The 21,433-nt window shown below is 45.9% G+C and overlaps 1 protein-coding gene across 10 annotated transcripts in view; it reads right to left on the reverse strand.

Annotated features, from left to right (window-relative positions):
* The window catches only part of FYCO1 (FYVE and coiled-coil domain autophagy adaptor 1), an 89,691-nt gene extending 70,288 nt beyond the window's left edge, over positions 1 to 19,403 (reverse strand). For 4 of the 10 annotated variants that reach the window (XM_075921891.1, XM_075921890.1, XM_075921884.1 and 1 more), the window contains exons 1-4: positions 19,344 to 19,371; positions 15,958 to 16,079; positions 5,281 to 5,385; positions 381 to 487 (exon numbers count right to left, since the gene is read on the reverse strand). In XM_075921891.1, the coding sequence (XP_075778006.1) occupies positions 381 to 487; positions 5,281 to 5,385; positions 15,958 to 15,970 (225 nt within the window). In that variant the 5' untranslated portion in view covers positions 15,971 to 16,079; positions 19,344 to 19,371. Of the gene's footprint in view, positions 1 to 380; positions 488 to 5,280; positions 5,386 to 9,259; positions 9,378 to 15,957; positions 16,080 to 19,343 lie in introns of those variants that run through there. The other 6 variants (XM_075921885.1, XM_075921883.1, XM_075921889.1 and 3 more) reach the window with 6 other exon arrangements.
* Positions 19,404 to 21,433: the final 2,030 nt, after the last annotated feature.

Raw genomic sequence — 21,433 nt, forward strand, 5'->3', positions numbered from 1 at the left:
CAGAGAACCCTGGGAGACGCTGCTGCTCCATGTGGGCTGGGAGAACTCTGAGAGCACCTGCCGCCTTGAGCTGGGTTGGCCAGCACAAGGCTGGGGGAGCCCTGGGAGCAGCTACCACCTTTCACGGGATTGGGGAATCCTGGGAGCAGAGCTCTGCAGGCAGGCTGGGGGCAACAGAACCAAGCAGGCTGGGGGCAACAGAACCAAGCAGGTGGGCCAGAGGAGCTCATGCCTCCGGGTTCTCCCAGGGCTGCAGCCAGAAGGGAGCCCCAGGAGAGCCTGGACGCCTGACTCTCCTGCTCCGGCAAATTCTCCTGTTCAGAACCACTCAGGTCCCAAGAACCAGAGAGGTTCAACCTGTACATTGTTCTGTCACTTACCTGTAAAAGGTACTCAAGTTTGTAGGAAAACTTTTGCAAGTTGATGCTGTCATCTGTGATTGGTTCCCCTCCTTCTTTAAATTCTTTGTTTAACTCTGTCACAGCATCTTTAAAACAAAACACCAGAATACAGGACTAAAGATAGATGATGTTTTGGTCTGAATACACAAACATTTTGAAATAAATAAATGGGCTGTCTCTCTTTGCATTGTGTGTATGTATTCACTTTCTGTCAAAGTCTCTTAAAGGGTATGTCTACACTATAAATTGAAGTTGACCTACGCTACATCAATTTAGAGCCACTTTGGTAATTACTGCAGCGACTGATGTCCTCACTACTCTCCTTTGTTGATGATGCGTGTCCTCACTGACTGAAGAGATTCAGAGGGGTAGCTGAGTTAGTCTGTAACAGGAAAAACTTAAAAAATAACAAATAGTCTAGTAGCACTTTATAAAGTAATAAAACATGCAGATTGTATCAGGAGCTTTTGTGGGCACAGCCCACTTCTTCAGATATTATGGGGGGCTGAGAGCTCCAGGCAGCTCCCCACTGGGAACCCACCTGCCCTCTCAGGGCTTCTTGCACCTCTGCTGGGAGTAGCCACCTGGGCTTCTCACCTCCCTGAGCAAGAATATGGGACAGAGGAGGCTGAACTGCCTGCCTCTCCTCCCCTGGCCTTCTTATCAATTTGGAGCCAACAGCTGAAGAACATAACACAGGGTGTGTCTAGACTACAGGGTTTTGTCAACAAAAGTGGACTTTTGTTGACATAACTATAGCTGCATCTACATTGCCACTGAGTTCTGTCGACATATGTAGCCAGACACGAACCCCGTCTTGTTCCCCTCCCCCCCGCCAGAGAGCAAGAGAAAGGCAGTCATTGATGCCCTGGGAACGCAGGTGTGCTGCCTGTCCCTGACTCTACCATAAACAGAAACCAGACAGTAAATTGGCTAGCTGACGACCAGGGGCCTCCTGTCGCCCTGATGGCTAGTACCAGTAATTGACACGCCTGCACTGTCCCAGAAGAGGAATCTTCGCCCATCATATACCAGAGGTGCCCATTGTCTGCATTTTCCCAGGTGTGAATTATGCTTTGCACCCTTTGTGGGAAACTTGGTGTTCAAAGCCATTTTTCCTAATTGGCCACTTGAGACCAGGAAGAAGCCTATGTGACCCAAGGGGTATAAAGAGGGTTTAGTAGCCCACCCCATTTGAGCTCCAATCATCTATACCTGCTGGCAGGTATTGATTGTCTCCCGAGGTCCGTGGGACACCCAACCTCGTCCTACTTCTTCCCGAGGGATTGAGAGAAAGACGCTGGCCATGCCAAGTCTGGAACGCAGGGGTGAGAATATATACCTGCTATGTGTCTATTTGCATGCATTTAATAAGAGCTCAGAGAACCAAAAGGGTTTCATGGTACCTATAAGTGACTTATTAGTGTAATTTCTGTCCTGTCCTTTGTAGTGACTGTGTTATCTGTAACACAGTAGTAGCAATTAACAACTAAGTTTATCCTATAACAATAAAATAGTAACTGTTTAAGCTTTAACCTGACTCCTTCAGTTGCTGGAACAGAACCAAGCACAATTTAAAAGAACTTCAGCCGGTCATAAGGGACTCACTGCCCTGACCGTTGGCTGACAACATAACGTCAACAGAACTCAGCAGTTTTGTCGACGGCTGTAAACCTCATTCTATGAGGAATAACACCTTTTGTCGACAGAGTTCTGTCGACAGAAGGTGTTATTGCATCTACGCTGTCCTTTGCGTCTACACTGTCATGTCAACAAAGTGGCTTGCTTTGTCGATAGAACTGGATGTAGTCTAGACGCTCTTTGTCGACAGAAGCTTTGTCGACAGATTCTGTCGACAAAACTCCTGTCGACAAAAGCCTGTAGTTTAGACATAGCCACAGTGTCCACAGGGATGTGGCACAGGTGTAATACCACCAACATAAGCCATAGGCCCCTCAGGGAGACAGGCCTATTATGTCACTGTGGTAGGGCACTTACATCAGAGGGAGCAAGGCTATTGTGTGTACACTGACATAATTAGGTCAACGTAAGCTGCCTCGTGTCGACCTAACTCTGTACTGCAGACCAAGCCTTAATGACAGCGCAGGATCTTGCTGATAGCAGAACTGTCCCTTCCATATGATGGTTTGGGGTGACCACCGCAAACCCCATGCTTTGAGGGGCCCCACAGTGACTGCCTCAACCATCCTATGAACAGAACCCGTGGGGCCCAGAGTAGTCTGGGGAATTACCCGAGGAGCCTGGCATGAGGCAGCAGTAGGGATCAGCCTCCTGCACTCGCCATAGTGGCAGGAGTTGGAACGACCTGTCAGTCTCCCCAACTCCATCGCCCGTCTCCCAGGCTGTTGCCCACCATAACCACTCTAAATCCTTATTCAGTCCTAAATTGATTGTATTAAATTTGCAAATGAATTGCAGTTCTGCTGTTACTCTTTATAATCTGGTTTGGAAGTATTTTGCAGAAGAATGGCTATTTTTAAGAATTTATATTGGTTATCTTACTACTAGGGGTGTTAAATTTAGTTTAATCAACTAATCGACTAGTCGATGGATTTTCCATCAACTAGTCGATAAGCGGGGTAACTGCAGCGGGGTTAGCTCTCGGCCGCGGGAGCTAACCCTGCTGCCACTCTGCCTTTTAAATGTATTAAGAGCTGGCAGGCTCTTAATACATTTAAAAAGCCAATGCGTAATTGGGGGGTACCCAGCGCGAACCAGGACAGCTGATTCCCAGCTTGCTCTGGGTCCCCTCACTGCACTTTAGCCTTTTAAATGTATTAAGAGCCTGCTAAATCACACTTCTAAATTAACTGTTGTGAGTGAGACACATCCACCCTGACTGAATTGGCCTCATTAACACTGATCCTACACTAGATAAGTAACGCCCTTCTTTTCTATCTCTGTAATTTCCACTCCAATTCATTTGAGGAAATGGGTTTTACCCATGAAAGCTGATGACTAAATAAATCAGTTAGCCTTTAAGATGTCACAGAACTTCTGTTTTTACAGATACAGACTAACATGGTTATCCCTCTGAGACTTATCACCTCTGTGCTGAGATAGGACTAAAGAAAACTTAGACTATATCCCTAACAGGTGTTAGTCCACCCTGTTCTTAAAAACGCAAGTGATAGACATTCCACAACCATCCTTGGAACATCTATTCCAGAGTTTAAATTCCCTTATTGCTAGAAAGTTTTTCCTAACAATCTAAATCTCCCTTGCTGCGTATTAAGTGATTACTTTTTGTCCTGCCTAAAGTGGACATGAAGAACAGTTAATTATCACTGTCCTTTTATTAACAACCTTAAACATATTTAAAGACTGGTATCGGGTCCCCTCTGGCTTTTTCCTCAAGACTAAACATGACCAGGTTTTTTTACCTTTCCTCATGTGTCCAGTTTTCTAAATCTTAACATTTGTGTTGCTTTCTTCTAGACTCTTTCTGTGGTGCTCAGAGTAGGATGCAGTACTTGAGCCTCAACAGTGCCAAGTAGAGCAGAACAATTATTTCCTGTGTCTTACGTCCAACATAGATGCTAATACACTGCAGAATGGTATTAGTCATGTTTGCAGCTGCACCACACTATAGACTCTTATTCAATTTATGATCCACTATCACCCCCAGATCTTCTTAAGCAGAACTACCCCTTAGCCAGTTATTCCTCATTTTGTAGTTATGCATTTGAATTTTCCTTCTCAAGTTAAGTACACTTTGCACTTGTCTACATTGAATTTCATTATATTGAATTCACACCAAACTTTGCCAAGATCATTTTGAATACTTACCATGTTTTTAAAGTGCTTGCAACCCTTCCAGACGTGGGTGCTCATCTGCAGATTTTATAAGCATGCTTTCCACTTTGTTAATCAAGTCATTAATGAAAATAGTCAATAGTAACTTGAGCCAGGACTGACTCCCAGTTTGACAGTGAACCACTGATAACTACTGTTTGAGTACAGTCTTTCAACCAGTTATACACCTACCTTATAGTGGTTTTCTCTAGACCATATTTTCCTAATTTGCTTATGAGGATGACGTGGGATTGTTTCAAAATCAAGATATATAACATCCATAAGGACCATCCTTCCTGAATCTTCCTACTCAGGCGCATATTTGATTACAGTAACTGGGTCATGCCATGAGGGCAGGGGACTGGACTCAATGACCTGTTGAGGTCCCTTCCAGTCCCTAGTATTCTATGATTACCAAGGAAACATCCTCCTTCCCTTTCCTTCCCTCCTATGGAGGCCTGTCATCACTGTTTGCCGCATAGTACTACAAACAAGGTATTTGTCTGAGTGAACAATGACCCTGTCATGCCCTTATGGGGCTCTTGCTACATTTCAAAGGCTCAAGCGCTGCAGTCGGAACACGGGGCGAGTGGGGACTGTTTCCCAGCTGTGCATCTGCCTCCCCTACCTCCTGCAGAGATGGTGCTGTGGGGAACTGGCTTTTAAGACAGCTGCCCCCAGCATCAGCTCCTTCTGCCCCCCTTTGCTGCCTCTTTCTGATAGAGGCAGCAAGGGGGGGAGGGGGGAGAAGCAACTAATTGAGTCACTACTCGACTACCCGATAAGCTAGTCACTTACATTCCTAATCCAATCTACCGTTTACAGAAAGAGTAGATCTCAAGCAGGGAGAATTTTTATTTATTTGTAAAATCTTACAAAAGGACTTCCTAAACTTTATGTAACATTAGAAATCAGAGTCACATCTGTGCAGAACAGTACAATTTTCCCTCACTAATGCCATACACAAACATCAGAGAACACACACACCCATAACCTCCCCTTCAATGAAAACAGGAGGGATGCATTCCAGCCTGGACAATGAAGCTGCCAAGAGGCACCATACCTTGCAAATCTCTGATAATCCTCTGTAGCTGGCTTTCTCCACTAGTTGCTGCCATCATGAAAGCCAAAGGAGAGTCAAGCCCGTGCTGTTCAACTTTCCATCCTGCTAGAAGGAAAAAGAGCAGAGTTCACATCTTTGGTGACCATTCAATGGGTGGAGATTAGTCTCCTTTACAGCACCTGCAATTCTGAAAGAAGAAAAATCTATTTACATATAATCTGGTATGAAGATCCCCATGCAGGCATACACATAAACACACACATTGAACAATGGCACTTCAGATTACATTTAATACTTTTTCTCCATAGCGAACTATTTCCTGTTAGCCCTGCACTACTATTTTCTTTATATTTTAAGCTTCCCTGTTCCCTTCTACTACCCTCCCCCCCGCCTTTCCTAATTTAGCATATTGATTTTTGACAACTTTTCATTCCCACACTGGAGCATTGACACAAGCTAGTTTCACTGCCCAATCCAAGTTAGGATTCTACATCACTAAACCTCTGTTCCTGAGTGAAAGTATCATATCATAAAAGCACCCCTTCAAGAGCTCTGCTCTGTGCTTTTTCTATATAGACACAGAACATTGTTACAAGCACACTTCCTTCACTCCAGAAAGCAACAGTCTTAATAGCCAGAGTACAAGGAATGATTCTTAGCGTCCTAGAATGGGTACTGACTGATTCTCTTTTCTGAGATCAGTGGATATTCTCACTCTGATGTGGTTAGAGCATCCCTCTCTAGGGGTTATTTTGAAATATCTTATTTCAAAATAGTTATTTCGAAACAGCTTATTTCAAAATAACTCATCAACACACAAAATGCATTTCAAAATAGTTCCGGCCGGGTATCGGGTCAGGACTTACTGTGTAGGGCTGTTGCCTGAGGCTATCTGAGGTCTATGCTTAAAGAGACCCTCCTCCCCTAGACAGCCACTTCTCAGGTTTCCCTGCTTGCTTGTCTACCTCGATGAGGGACAGCAAAGCATTTTGTCTCTGCGTGCTCTGGTTGCCTTCACTCGGGACACTATAGCACTCTGCAACACAGAGCCAGAGCTGCCTCTGGGCACTCTTGTGCTTCTCTTGGATGCGTTGCTGTGAGCCTGGCTGCACTTTCTGAAGGCTGCCATCCAGGAGGTCCATCGGGGGGCTGTCAATATTCATGAGGCTCTGAGGGAGAGCTTCCACCCTGAGGAGCACTAAGAGCCTCCCTGGTCTCCCCCCTGGGGGCTTGTGCCTCATTCCTCCCTCACGTCCTTCCACTTACCCCTCCCTAACCTCCCTTCCTGATGTCAAATAAAATACACGTATTTTCATGACCACAAACTCTCTTTATTTAACAAAACTGGCGGGGAGGGAATGAAACTCTGGTGAGTCTGGGGAAAGGAGGCGGGAGAGGGGAGAAGAGAGGGTGGGAGAGGGGAGGGGGAAACCTGGGAGGAGGCAGCTGGAAGGGGGAAGCAAGGGGTAGGGAAAGCTCAGGGCTCAGGGTTTGGGAGGGTCTCACCGGACCAACTTGCTTGTCATGAAAACCTGCTCCTGGGTTCGCATGTGGCCTTTGGTGGCCAGCTATCCTGCCATAGACGGCCACGTTACTCCATCTAGTGCGGAGATCATGGACATTGGAGGCATCCCCCTCAAACTTGAATAAGGTCCGTGATTTCCGCCCTGGACCAGGAAGACGCCCACCTTCTCCGGGTCCTGGCAGGCTCCTGGGAGCTGGCAGACTGCTCCTTTGGAGCGGTGGAGGGCTGGCTGCCAATGGCTTGCTGGCTCATGTTTTGGGGCCACTGGGTCAGAGGCAGTGACTGCTGGCTCTGGGCTGGCAGGTTTGGAGCTGGCACAGGCACTGTGGCCAGAGTCAAGCCCTTTAAGGGCTCTGGGGAGGGGGGAGGGAGAGAAGTGTTCTTGGTTGAGGCCGGAGTGGCCACCGGGGCACCCTGGGAAGGCTGGGGGGCCCCCTATTTCGATATAAGTGTCTACACAGCACTTATTTTGAAATAGCTATTTTGAATTTGGCGTTATTCCTTGTAGAATGAAGTTTACCAAATTCGAAATAAGCGCTCCACTATTTCGAATTTATTTCAAAATAGCAGTTTGGCTGTGTAGACGCTTGGAAAGTTATTTCGAAATAAGGGCTGTTATTTCGAAATAACTTTGCTGTGTAGACATACTCTAGTAGACTATAGTTAGGGCTTTTGAGGGATCATATTCAGTTTTTTGACCAGTCACAGTGGCAAGTTAATTCGTAATAAATAACCAGCCTTTGAGTAACCCTTCTCGTCAATAGATTTCAAAATATTTTACAAAGATGGATAAACAGTAAAAGCCGAACTTTCAAGGGCCTGGTGCTTACAACTGGGGGCCAATTTTCAAAAGCGCTCAGCTCCCCTAAAAGAAGTCAGATTTTCAAAATCCCTGGGCACCCAGCCGCTCCACTTGTGACACTTCTGGGCAGATTTTGAAAAGAGCTCCACACTCAAAATGCTGAATCTGCTGAAAATCTGGCCCCACTTGTCTAAGTTTTAATACAGTAAAATAGCCCAACAGTTTTGCATGTAACTGCGATGATCACAGTTTTTTCAAGCACTGATGCGAAAAGATTAATAAATGGAAGAGATGGATGCGTCTACAGGTTGTACCTCCCTAAACTGGGACTCTTTGACTCGGCAGGTCCACATATGTTCCTGGACCAGACAGTCCCATGGTTGGGCAAAGGGGAGGCGGCATCATGGCTGGGCAAAGAGGAGGGGGGCACTGGCACCACAGTCAGGTGAGGATACCGGGAGGGAGGCTGAGGTGTAGTTAGGAGTCCTGCAGTACAGCCAGGAATCCCCAGGGAGAAGCTGTGGCCCTGAGGAGCTCTGGCTGGAGACCAGCAGCAGCAGGACCAGAACCAGCTGGAGACTGAGCCCAGCTGCAGCGGGACCAGGGCTCGAGCTCAGCGGAGCCCGAGTCCGGTGGCAACGGGGTTGGGGCTTGAGCCAGAAGGAGCCAGCAGTGGGGATGGTTGGCAGGCTGGAAGGCTAGTGGCAGGAGACCTCCCCTGGTCCAACAATTTCCCTCATTGGGCACCGGTCAGGTCCTGAGGGTGCCAGACCAGGGAGATCCAACCTGTATTTAAATAACTACATAGACGCACTCAAGTAGGTTTTGGAGAGAGACCAAAGGAGTCATGGAGATGGCACTTTAAATCTTGTGTGCCCATGTGCTGCTTGGCTGTGTGCTGTCACCACCAAATCCTTGGCCTTTTTGATACAGGGCAAAGGTAATTAAAATAAACCTTAGCAAAGAGACTGACAGACAAATGACTGAAAGGCTGGCATTGTTCTCTCAAATGCACTACTCTGCACACCCAAATTTAGACAATGTGCTGCTGTCCACTGCCATACTGTGATGTCTACTGGGCATGTTATGAGACGGTGCTAGATCTCCCTGTCCTACTGAACACATTTCTTTTGGTGAAACTCCCAGGACACACTTGCTGCTATAAAAAATTCATCAACAACAACAGTCAGGGTACGTCTAAACTACATGGCTCCATCGACACAGCCATGTAGATTTGTTTGTTCGGCAAAGGGAAATGAAGCCGCAATTTAAATAATCGCGGCTTCATTTAAATTTAAATGGCTGCCCCGCTCTGCCGATCAGCTGTTTGTCGGCAGATAGGGGCAGTCTGGATGCTCCCCTGTCAAAATGAAAGCCCTTTATCGACCTCCCCGGTAAACCTCATCCTACGAGGCATAACGGGGAGGTCGATAAAGGGCTTTTGGATCGGCGCGGAAGCGTCCAGACTAGCGCACTGAGCCGACAAACAGCTGATTAGCTGTTTGTTGGCTCAGTGCGGCAGCCATTTAAATTTAAATGAAGCCACGATTATTTAAATTGCGGCTTCATTTCCCTCTGCCGATCAGCCTAATCTACATGGCTCCATTGATGGAGCCATGTAGTTTAGACACACCCTCAAAGTACACCTGTACCTTTGCAACTGAAAAGCAGCCCTTGTTCTCAAGGCAGCACGCTGGATGAAATGCCACCATCAAAAACCCGAGTCAGCTCTTTCGTGGCTGTGAATTGGAACAGGTGCACGGCTGGAGCTATTCCAACTGACATCTATTGGGATTCTGGAACCCTGGTCTAATTCTGATTAGGGATGTCAACTATTGTGTAGTTGTGTAAACATGTAAGCACTGGAAATTTGAGTAGTTACACATTTACACGCAGAGGGGGCTGGCAGGAGCCAGTGCTTGTGGGGAGGCAGAGGCAGCAAGGAGAGGGGAGTGCATGTAGTAAAGAAGATTAACCAATAAGCACAGGCTACGCATTGACATCCCTAATTCTGATGTCACACTGGTTGACTTTACTAAAATTACACCAGCAAAAATCAATGCAAGATAGATCAGAATCAACCCCCCTTTCCTTTTGATACCCTCTCTTTAGCCTCATGTTATAATGATTCCTACTCTAATTCTGCCTAGGGGTTGCATACAACAGCTGTGTTTCTTGGTCACAAGTTGAGTTTGGTTATGGTTGGGGGGTTGACAGGTTCACTGGACCTGTGAGCAAGGCCAGGTGGCAGTGGTCCCAGAAGAGGCATGGCCTCAGGAAAAAGGGGTGTGGCTAGGGTTGCCAGGTGTCTGGTATTCAGTCCAGTACTTTCGCCTCCTGTCCTGTAAAAAAATTCAGAGAATACCGGAGACTACTGAGATGTCCAGTATTTTCTGAATTTTTCCCCGGCCAGGAGGTGAAAATGCCGGGCACCTGGAAACCCTACAAACACTCAGTGCCCGGTCTCCCACCCACCCGAGCTCCCGCAGCCCCCCAACCCCAGCCCTCATGCTTACCTGGTTCCCCAAGGCTACTGGCACAAGATTCCCCTGGGTCTTAGTGCTCACCTTCTCCCCTGTTCCTATCCCTGCACTCACTCTTAAAGGGGACACACTGTTTTAATGCTGTTTCATTTTAATTTTTTTTTGGCTTAATAAATCACTGGAGTCCTTTTTTGTTGTTGTTGTTCAACAACTTTGGTCTCCCCTCCTCCCCCTTTTTTCCCCCTTCAACAAATTTTTTTCCAGGTGTTTTTTATGGGGGGGGAGGGTGTTCGGTATTTTTGTTTCAACCATCTGGCAACCGTAGGTGTGGCTGGTGCTAGCTTTCCCCAGGTAGCCACAGCATGGCCCAGATTAGGCCATAAGGAGCTGTGTCAGCAATTTAAAGGGTCTGGGGCTCCGCCAGCTGCATAATCAGGCCCTGTCAGCAGGCCTGATTATGGTCAGCAAGATAATGAAGCAGACTTAATTGGTTACCCCACCTCATATAACAAACACAGAGCCCTCCCCCTTTCTAACAGGCCAGTTCACAGTTTTGATGTTGGGGTGGAAGGTGCTGCAGTGGGTGGTCAGTGCCCATCGGAAGGTGAGTACAGGACACCCACTGACTTGGGAGGCTACATCCAGCCCCAGCACTAAGCACTCTTATGGATTTTCTAGGACAACAACCAAACCTGCCTATGCCCCTCCCCCGCCCACACAGCCCTCAGAGCTGCCTGGAGTGCATGGTGTGATGCTCAGGCAGCAATTTAAAGGGTCTGCAGCAGCCTGCCACCTTTTGAATCGCCAGGTGGCAGGCCCAGGGGCAATTTCCCCCTTTGCCCTCCCCCCCGCCAGCAGGCCTGATAGAAATCAACAGAACGACACTCACTGACACCAACTGAAAATCCGGCATACGATTTTCAAAGAGAGAGGTAAAGAATCTCCCCTCTCTCTCCATACACTCACGCAGCAGTGCCCAGTCCGTCTGGGAGGAGGCTGCATTTCTTGTCATTCCTTTTGAAATACAAGCATGTGGATGATTGAATCTGCTTAGTCAGGGAGGGGAGCCGTGAGATTAAACTGGGAAACAGATGGGCATCAGCTCAGACCCTTCCACGGGACAGAAAAAAGGTTTATCCCAATGGGGAATTAAAATAACAAAGCAGAGCAATGCTTATAGGTCACTTAGTATTTAGTTACACAGCAACTATGGAAATGCACAGTATATTTTATATGGAAAAACCATTCTCTGAAGACAGCTCCTTAATTCACCTTCTCCTCCAATACCTCCCTCAAAAAATCAATGATATGATAGATAGCTATATAAATTATACCGGACAGACTGCTTTCATTACATAAAACTGTTAAACTGCTTGGACAAAATGTATTGCTACAGTGATCACTGAAGGGAATTAAGCTAACTTGATTATCTAGTCTATGCTTTGGCCAGGGAGCAGCACAGAAGCAGGGGAACCTCACACACATCCCCAACCAATATTACATAACTTTAAGTATTCAATACCTGGTTACAATAGCTCTCTGTATGAAAACAGCAGAGAGCTGAAAACACTCTAGGGCAGAGATGGACAACCTCGGCTAGTGACTGGGCCACATGAGTGACCCTCCATTATCTCAGTGGGCTGCAAGATTGTTGTAACCAAGATGGTCTCCAGGAAGTGGGTAGTTTTGCTAACTGTGCTTAGGTCACTAGAATTTGGGGGGAGGGGAGGTGGATTGAATTGTAGCAGCGCTTTGATGCAGAAGGAGTGCACAGCTCTCACAGTCAATGTTGTGTGCAATCAGCACATACCTCACTTCATGAGCTATGGCTTTATGTGCATGTCACGCTAGTAATATTGGTAGGAAAAAACCATGTGGAAGGAAACCAGCAAAGTCTGGCAACCCTGCTCATGGGCAATGGTAAACAAAATACCTTGTGGGCCGTATGAAGAACCCCGATGGGCCGTATTTGGCACTCAGGCCACAGATTGCCCACCACTGCTCTACGGCCCACCTACTCCCCTTGCTGCTGTAGTCCCATTGATTTTAAAGGTACTGTTCCCTTGAATAAAGTGAGCAAGATCTGTCCCATAATAGAACACATGGACCACTAACTGCAAAGCACACTTTTGGAGGGTGACAGAAAAAGTCTAGCGACTGCTGTATACACTGCTGCATACACTAACAGAAGCCATGGGTAAGTGAGGTACCAGAAATGTAGAAGAGTCACTGAACAGAAATTTTACTGCACTGCTGAAGAATAAAAAACAAAATGTTTGCTGTTTCTAATACATTTGGGAAGACTTTAATACTTTTTTAAAAAGTTAAATATTCACACTGACACTACAAGAAGCATACAGTTCCAATGTATTTTTCTGCTATCCTACCTCAGGCTAGGTCTTCACTCCAGGGAAGATCAATGATGCTGCAATCGATCTTCCGGAGTTGAATTCAGTGGGTCTAGTAAAGACCTGCTAAATTAAAACTCAGAGTGCACCCTCATTTGCTCCCATCAGCCTCCCTCTGTGGGGACAGTGGGGAAACTCAAGACAAGGTATGTCAATTCCAGCTGGAGTTTCATATCTTGATCCTACCTTCCCCTTTAGTGTAGACTTGGCCTCAGTTCACACGTTACTGGCTCATTTAGCTGCTATGCTCACAAAAACAAATTCTGACTGTTCTTTGGCTGTTTGCTAGGCTTAAGAAAATGAGTAATATAGAGAAAGTAACATGACCCCTTTTACAGAAACATTTAAAAGGTCATTATGGTTTTTCATCACATCTTCTTCAGATAAATAATGCGTGATAAAATACCTATGCTACATAGGGCATACAGTTGGATCTCCAGGGTCCAGCATCCTTGGGACCTGACTGGTCCCTGATGAGGGATTTTGCTGGACCAGGGGAGGTCATTTTTGGACCCCTGCCACAAGCCCTCCTGTCTCCCTAGTCAGCTCCCCACCTCCTACTGGCCCCGCTGCCCTGCCAATCCACTGGGAAGCCATTGCTGCCATGGCTCTGCCAGGCAGCCCAGCACTGGACCTCCAGGCAGCTGCACACACCAACCCAGGGCTCCATAAGCCCTGCGCTGGGTGGCCCCGGTGTCAGCTCTCTGCGGACAGCCCACTGCCCTGCAAGCCTGCAGGGTTCCTTACTGTTGGCCCTCTGCCAGGACTCTAGTCATGCAACACCCATGCCAGACCATGGATGTTACCAGATGAGAGAATCCTGGTTAGAAGAGTTTCAACCTGTGTTCAGAATGGAGAGGCAGCCTTACGTCTGAATGTCAGTGAAGACTTCCCAGAGCCTTAAAGTATGGTTCCATGATTAGAAGTACCTTCTTACTGAATAAATCTTCCCCACATGTACTTGAGACACTTGTATTTGCTAACTAGCATTATATAAAAAGAGTTTTCAGTACTTTTCACACCCATTTAATATTGCAAAAGCAAACCTGCTATGAGAGAGTGAGCTGAAAAGCATGCTGGATTTTGCATTCACTCTCCCCTCCTGCCGTCTCATTCTAGGGCTTAGGTAGTATCACTTATTTTATTTAAAAAACTGCAGAATAATTGAACATAAAATTCATGGCAAGTACAATACCATAGCATATCAATGAATAGAAACTTGATGAGGTATGCAAAAGTATAATTGTTATACAAAATCGTGGTAGAGGAACGGTAACTTAGAACACTAAATCAAGACACTATTCTATTGGCTAGGATCTTGCATTCCAGGGAGACCAAACACTTTGCAGAATTAGAAAATCATACAATAACATACAGTATTGTTGCTCACAACGGGTGTGTCTATGCTGCACCCGTAACTCGAAATAAGCTATGCAATTTGAGCTACGCAAATTGCGTAGCTTATTTTGAGTAAATTTTGAAGTAGCTTATTTTGAAATTTGGCACCGTCTACGCCACACTTGTTTCGAAATAAATTGCTATTCTGGAACATCTTACTCCTTGTGGAATGAGGTTTACAGGGACATCGGAATAGTGAGCCTATTATATTTCAAAGTAATGGGCATGTTCAAAAGACACGGAATACCTTCCGAAATAGGGCTGCAGTGTAAATATAGCCATCTGGGCCTGATTCCACATGAATGAATGTACAACAGAGTGAGTGCTATGTCCTAGCAAAATCAATGAGATTTTTCACAATATCTAACCATGCATTCATCCAAGGTATACATTTTGCCATTTTAAATGTTCAAATATAAAAGTGTATGTAAACAAGCTAATGTGCCTCTACGGAAGACTGTTTCTCGCCAAATAACTTATTAAAATTACAAATTTTATACAATTTCAACCAAAGACGTTAAATTGAGGGTGCTGGACTAGAAAGGTTCAACCTGTAACACAATAGGATTAGCTTGGGATCTTGTAGAATGGGCAATTATTCTCAAAGAGTACTGCACCGTAACTTGAAATAAGATAAGCAATTTGCATATCTTATTTCGTTGCTATTTCAAAATAGCATATATCGTAATTTGGCACTGTCTACCCAGCACCACAATTTGAAATAAAGTGCTATTCTGAAACGTTTCTTACTCCTCATAGAATGAGGTTTACAGGGATGTCGGAATTGCAAGCCCGAAATAACGGGCTTGCTGTGAAGATGCGGGATAGCTGTTTCGGGATACTCCTGTATCCCGAAATAGTGTTGCAGTGTAGACGTAGCCATAGGAGGCTGAATATCAGCAGCTCAGTAACATACAAGAATACAACTAGAAACCCACTTTGAAAGTCTCTGATCATTTTTTGTTTTTAAACAAAAGATACCAGTGTACAGTAGGGGGTGCTTAAAGGCAGCTCCCTTACACCTTCTTAGTCTCCAAACATGGCCAGGAACAGAGCTGTGTCTCAGGGACCAGAAGAGGGACAAGGCTTGGGCCAAATCTGGGGACGGGTGCAAGGCCGGTAGTGGAGCCCCAGTCACAGGGCCAGGAGCCTAGCGGGACCAGGAGATGGAATCCTGGGTACAGACGCAGCAGCAGTGCTCGCAGTGGGGTCCTGTGTAAAACAGGGGATGGTTACTGCAGTACGCCCCGTACTCCTAGTTCTCGTGCTACGAGTTTTGAGATTTTGGCCTATTGCCCTGTGCGAGGAAGCTTACATACTTCTGCATATTTTAATGCAACGTAATAAGTAGCAATAATATAAATAACCATTGTCTCTATTTAGAAAAGCAGTCCTAATTATGATTTTTACTCAAAAATCTTCTCTTCACACAGACAGTCCCTCCAAACAATCTCTTGTGATCCAGTGAATTTCAGTGGTGTTACAAGAGAAGTGCCCCTATTTATAGATTTCAAATATTGGTAGATGGGCTCTTAGAAAGGTCAGCCTACAGCCTTACATCACCTAAACCAGGTGTGGGGAACCTAAGGTCCGGGATCACATGCAGTCCCTGGCTTGCCTGGATCTGGCCCCCGCCTTGCCTGGATCTGACCCCGAAGGCCCAATGCTCCTCCCAGCATTGGAGAGCCCACACTTCCGCTCCAACACCTCCCCCCTCCCACAGGGCTGAAGCACACAAAATCTACTAGGCTGGTCCCCCCTAGTCTCTGGTGTGGGAGAAGAATGTGGGGGGTGTCTTTCCCCTTCTCAATTGGGGGCCACATCAGTGAGGGGATTTTTTTCCCCACTTCTTAATTGTGTGCAGCCCCCAACTGACTTTTCTATTGGTCAGGGGCCCCTAACTCATAAAAGGTTCCCCACCCCGGACCTAGACCATCACAATGACAGCAGCAGCTAGAACATTATGGGCCCTCGCCCTTACTCCTTACGCCAGTGTTTCTCAAAGTGTTCCGCGGGCCCGCTTTGGGAAAGATGCTAGCAGGTCTGTGCCACTTTGCTTACCCAATAGGTCCATAGCCACGAAGCCTCGCAGCTCCCATCAACTCTGGTTTGCTGTTTCCAGTCAGGGGATTTGCGGGAAGTGGTGTGGCACGGGCCATGCTGCTTCCTGTGGCTCTCCTTAGCTGGAAATGGTGAATAGGGTTCCCAGATGGTTTAATCAAAAATACTGAACACACACACCCCAAAAAAGAAAAAAAAACCACCGGGGAAAAAATTCTGTTGAGAAAAAAAAAAGGGGGAGACCAAAGATGTTGAGCAAAAAACAAAAACAAAAACCACAATGTGACCCCTTTCCGAAATGCCTTTGAGGCTTTTTCGCCTTTACAGGCTGTCGGTGGCCATCTGCGGAACCAGGTAAGCACCCGGGATTTTCGCCTCCTGGCTGGGAAAAAATCAGAAAATCAGACACATTTTAGGTGTCCGGTGTTTTCTGAATTTTTGTACTGACCAGGAGGCGAAAGTATCAGACTGTCCAGGTCAATACCGGACACCTGGCAACCCTAATTGGTGAAAGAGAGTCGTGAGGCTCCGTGGCTATGGACCTGTTAGGAAACAAAGTGGTGCGAGCCCACAAGTGGCTTTCCCAAAGCGGGGCCGTGGAACACTGTGAGGAACACCGCCTTACGCTGTTCACAACTCCTAACAGAATCAGTACCAAAGGACAGTGAAGAGATTACACAGATTTGGACCCTGCACGTGGAAACCATCACAAAGTACAAGTGGGGCAGACAGAAGACAGCTGAATTAAATCAAGAACGGACAGAGATGCCTGACGTGTTGCCACCTCACCTAGTGATGAAGGCTGTCACCTGGCCTAGAGGCTGAGCATCCCTCATGTTTTTCTTTCTCCCCACTCCACAGCTCCACTGGTTTATGGGATGCTCTAGGAAGTACTGTCTGAGAGCTCCTACAGTACTGTTTTGCAGTAGGGGGCCTGTTTTAGCCCTCCATTTTGTTTGTTTCTTTGGGTTGCGGAATGCATGAGATAGCTACAAGTACGAAATAAAAGTGGTTACCACTTAATCCTTTTTGAACAGACAGACACAGAGATAACAGGACCCTGTATTAAGCCAGCCCGCTCCTATTGTACAATGTGATCCTGATCTAGTATGTCAGCTGTCAAAAGGGAAGTTGCTTTTGGTAAACTAAGCAAGTTCTGCAGCAGCCACTGCAGCATTGTACTACACATCCCTCGCACATTGCAAGTGACCTTACCCTGGTGCTTATACACTATGGTGACTGGCATTCTATAAATACCTTAGATTAGACAGATAGAGAGATAGCAACCACAGCATACTGCAATGGCTGAAAAGACTGAAGCAAGGAGAAAAATATAAAATGCAGATCAGTGTCACAAAAGTTTGTAAACACTGATCCATTTGAACAATTTTAATAAGAGACTCTCATTTAGCAACCACATTTTAGATTGTGTAAACACTAACTCCCTCCCCCATCATGCCCTGACTTTTTTGTTGAATTTAAAAAAATGTTTAGATTTAAATTAATAATCTGCAGGGTTTGCAGCCCCAAAACCAACTGAGTTAGTTCATGACACCCTAAAATGAAACCGACTAGCAACAAAAAAAGGAATCGCAAGAACTAACCTATTTTCATTGTCCATGGAATAAGGAGTATGAATAGAAAATAGTGAAAATTACATTGGATTTCATAATTTTTCTTTTGTAGTCAACTAATTAGTTGATAAGGCTAGGAGATTCATAAAATTGTACTCAACAGTCTCCCCTTAAAAGAATGTTGTCAGCTTAAAAATGTAATAAAAATTACTTGAGTTAAAGATAGTTTTAGGTACTACCTTGCTTGGAGTCCACCTACACAATATAAATTTAATCATTGTGCATGGATAGGAAAGTTAATTGCAATCTGTGGTGGTGAAGTGACAGGCAGGATCAGAGTTGAAAAACTTAAATATCCACGCTCTGTACTCCAGAATCAGAAATGGAGGGCCTGATAACTTCAGATTTATACCAGTGTGAAAAGAGTAATTCCAGTATAGTCACTGTAGTTATATGGTAAGTAAAACAATGAGGAAGGAGAATCAGGCAATACATTCCTTACATGTTGTTAAAAGTGCAATGAATCATACAATCATAGGGCTGGAAGAGACCTCAAGAGGTCAAGTCCAGTGCCCTGCCCAAAGCAGGACCAACCCTAAACGAATTTATCATTCCTTTCCCCTTTTCTTATATGTAACACGACTCTTAACCATGCTGCTTGGCCACGATGGGGTATATCTAGTCAAGGAGAATGTAAAGCGTATGCCAATAAAAACAGATAATAATTTAATAAAACTATCACTTTTTATACCTGTCTAACAGGTACATGCAACAGTGTAAACAACAGTGGGAGTGGTGCAGCTAACTCCTTAAACGTTTTGCATCAACACTATGCTGACTTTGTGCAGACAGAACCCTCCCTGTCATCTGTAGAGATTTGCCTACACAAGGACTGTCAGTGAATATTTACATCAGCATTTTAGAAAAACAGGGATAGGAGAGGTCTGGTGTGCACATTTTCTACAAAAAGTCTAAACAACTTTGCTCCCCAGAAAATGTGCGGACCCCGGTCCAACGATGAGAAGATTATGAACAAGGACAAGTTTAAACTTTGGAGAAACACAAAACATTTTCACAGTCCTATTTGGGGGAAAGAGAGAAACACTTCCTTGCCCTACATATCTTCCAATCCAAACATCGGTTACAGTCCTGTCCTACTACAGAGCACCTCATACAGGGGCCGAGAGAGAGTGTAACCAGGGGAGGACAGAGGAAGGCAGGAAGCAGCAGCAAAGAATAGTTGGTAGTGACAGAAGTCAGCAGGTCAGGAAGACAGGGGAACTCATGAGAGCTTTGAGGTGGCATTCTGCGTGCTCATGGGCTTGCCTGGCAGCTTCAGCTTGTTTTTTTCTGCTTCCTGGGAAGAGTTACACCACGCATGGGAACAAATGTGCGCACACCACCGCGCTGGAAACTTGCTGGGAAATACTATCCCGCACCCCGGCCAACTTGTGGAAGTCAGACCTCAGCCGAGCCCTGAAACGGACGGGGAGAGCTGGGCGGCAGATGGGCACAGTTGTGCGGGGTGGAAGACCTACCCTTCCCACACCGGGGTCTGGGACATATGCAGTCCCGGCTGGGGAGGGGGATCTGCCTGCAAACACCCCTCCTTCCCCCCCAGCACGTAGCAAAGAAAACCAGCCCAGCAGGCAAGTGGCAAAGAATACAAAAGTTACTTCTCCTGCTGCCCCAAGCTCCCAGCCTGCCCAGCTCCCAGCCCCTCTCCTGCCAGGCACTGCCCGCGCCCCTCAGCCAGGCCACTAGTCTGGGGGGCGCTGTCTTTGCACGGGGGGGGGGGGAGGAGTACGTTACCTCTCCGCCTAGGCAGCCATTACATAGGAACACATTGAGCAGGTTTTACTACAACTCCCATGCTCCCTCTAGCCTACATCTCCCATGAGCCCCTTGTCCCTGCCTCCCCTTAGCTCCTCAGGCAAACCTCGCTCTTCCAGCCTGCTTCTTTTTTTTTTATCCCAAAGGGGAGTGAGCAGCACTCTTCCCTCCCCACCCTCCCCTGCGCCCTCCTTTTACAGATGGGGAATCTGAGGTTGAAAGAGGAGAAGTGGCTTGTCACACCGCAGGTCTGCGGCAAAGTTGGGACTAGCTCCCAGGACTCTGAAATCCACACTGCTTCTGAGAATTGTTTTCTTTCCAGCCAGCCTTTATGGGATCTGTCCTCTTTTTTTTCTCCTGTTACATGACATATCATTATTCATTGTTATTTATTAATATTACCATAGTGCCTAGAAACCAGGGGCTTAGACCAGGTCCCCTATGTGTTACAAACAGAACAAGACGGGCTCTGCCACAGAGCATTCACAGCTGCGGTGCCTGCAGAGAGAGAATGAGAAAATGCTATTGACAGACTATATAAAATAAGCCCAGCAAAGTTGATAGTCATGATCTAATAGTCTCTTCTTTAAAATCTGTAAAATCTATCAGTCAACAGACACTCTATACAAGTCAAAATCAAAAAGTTTCATAGAATGATAGGACTGGAAGGGACTTTGAGAAGTCATCAAGTTCAGTTCCCTCCCCTCACAGCACCATCTAGACCAGTGTTTCTCAAAGTAGTCTGTCAAACTACTTTGAGAAACCTATTAACTGGCTGCACCAATTTGTTTATTTGCCAGCACCATGGCCATGGATCCTCGCAGCTCCCATTGGCTCGGTTTCACTGTTTGCAGCCAAGGGGAGCCATGGGAAACAAATGATTAGTTAACAGGTTTCTCAAAGGTTGCTACATCTTCATTGTGTGTTCTTCTGGCAGAAAATATGCTAATAAGGGACTCATTAGCATAAGTCGTGAATAGCATTAGCATATTTCCTGTAGTTTCTTTTTGTGCAAGAAGGTGCAGTATAGATGCTCCTTCTTGCGCAAAAGCCTCTTCAGAAAAAAAATGGTGGCTCATTAGGTATGCAAATGAGGCTCGGCGATATTCCACGCTTAGCCTCATTTGCATATTACTTGCGCAAGAAGCTGCGAGTGTAGACATAGCCTGCTTGTTTTTGCACAAAAACTCCTAGCGCAAAAACGAATTGGCAGAAAATATGCAAATGAGATCACAACTCATGAAAATGAGCCCCTCATGAGCATGTTTTTTGCGGAGAAAACTTGTAGTGTAGATGTAGCCAAAGTGGTTTCATGGACCACTTTCCAAAGGGGCATCTGCCTTTGTATATTGATACAGCATTTGCCTTAAGAACTGATTTTACTTATTTTCACATACAAAACAATGAAAAATCTTTTTACACTCATGCTACTCTCCAGATTGCTTGCGTATTAGTGGCAGAACTCTCAGGAAGCGCTGAAATCACATGAGCCACTGCTCCCACAAACAAAGGAATGGAGGGGAATGTGAATGTGGCTCCAAAGCCTTCTGCCCTGCCCGTTACCTGACATGCAACAAGAAAACTCTTTCTGGTAAATAAACTACTGGAGAACACTAATAATGCAACTTAGCCAGTTATATGGAAATTACCAATGGAAATGCAGCAATCACATCACTTAAACCTAGAGTCAGCAGTGCATACCTTTGCTCATCTAGGTAGCACTTCGGACTTACCCAAAATTCGTACTTTCTTGTTCTGGTAGGCTTCCTCTGTGCTTGATGCAGTGCATCTCCATGTCTTTGTATAATGGCATAAGGATGTATCTTGTTTTCCGTCTTGCCTTCCTCTCTGTAATGCACAAGAATGTGTGTCTCCTGGCCTATCAACTCTGCTTTCACTCTGCACCAGGCTTTGCTTCAAACATTCTGTATGAAAAGCCCCACAACCTCAAGTATAGGTATGGTATCAGTCCCTCTTGGTGTGGCTAAATTTGACAAAGTATTTTTATTAGAATGACCACACTCCAAACTAGCAGTAGAAATACATTAAGGAAGCTTTCACACAAGTGT

The sequence above is a fragment of the Pelodiscus sinensis genome, chromosome 2 (assembly GCF_049634645.1).
Source record: "Pelodiscus sinensis isolate JC-2024 chromosome 2, ASM4963464v1, whole genome shotgun sequence".
Classification (NCBI taxonomy): domain Eukaryota; kingdom Metazoa; phylum Chordata; order Testudines; family Trionychidae; genus Pelodiscus; species Pelodiscus sinensis.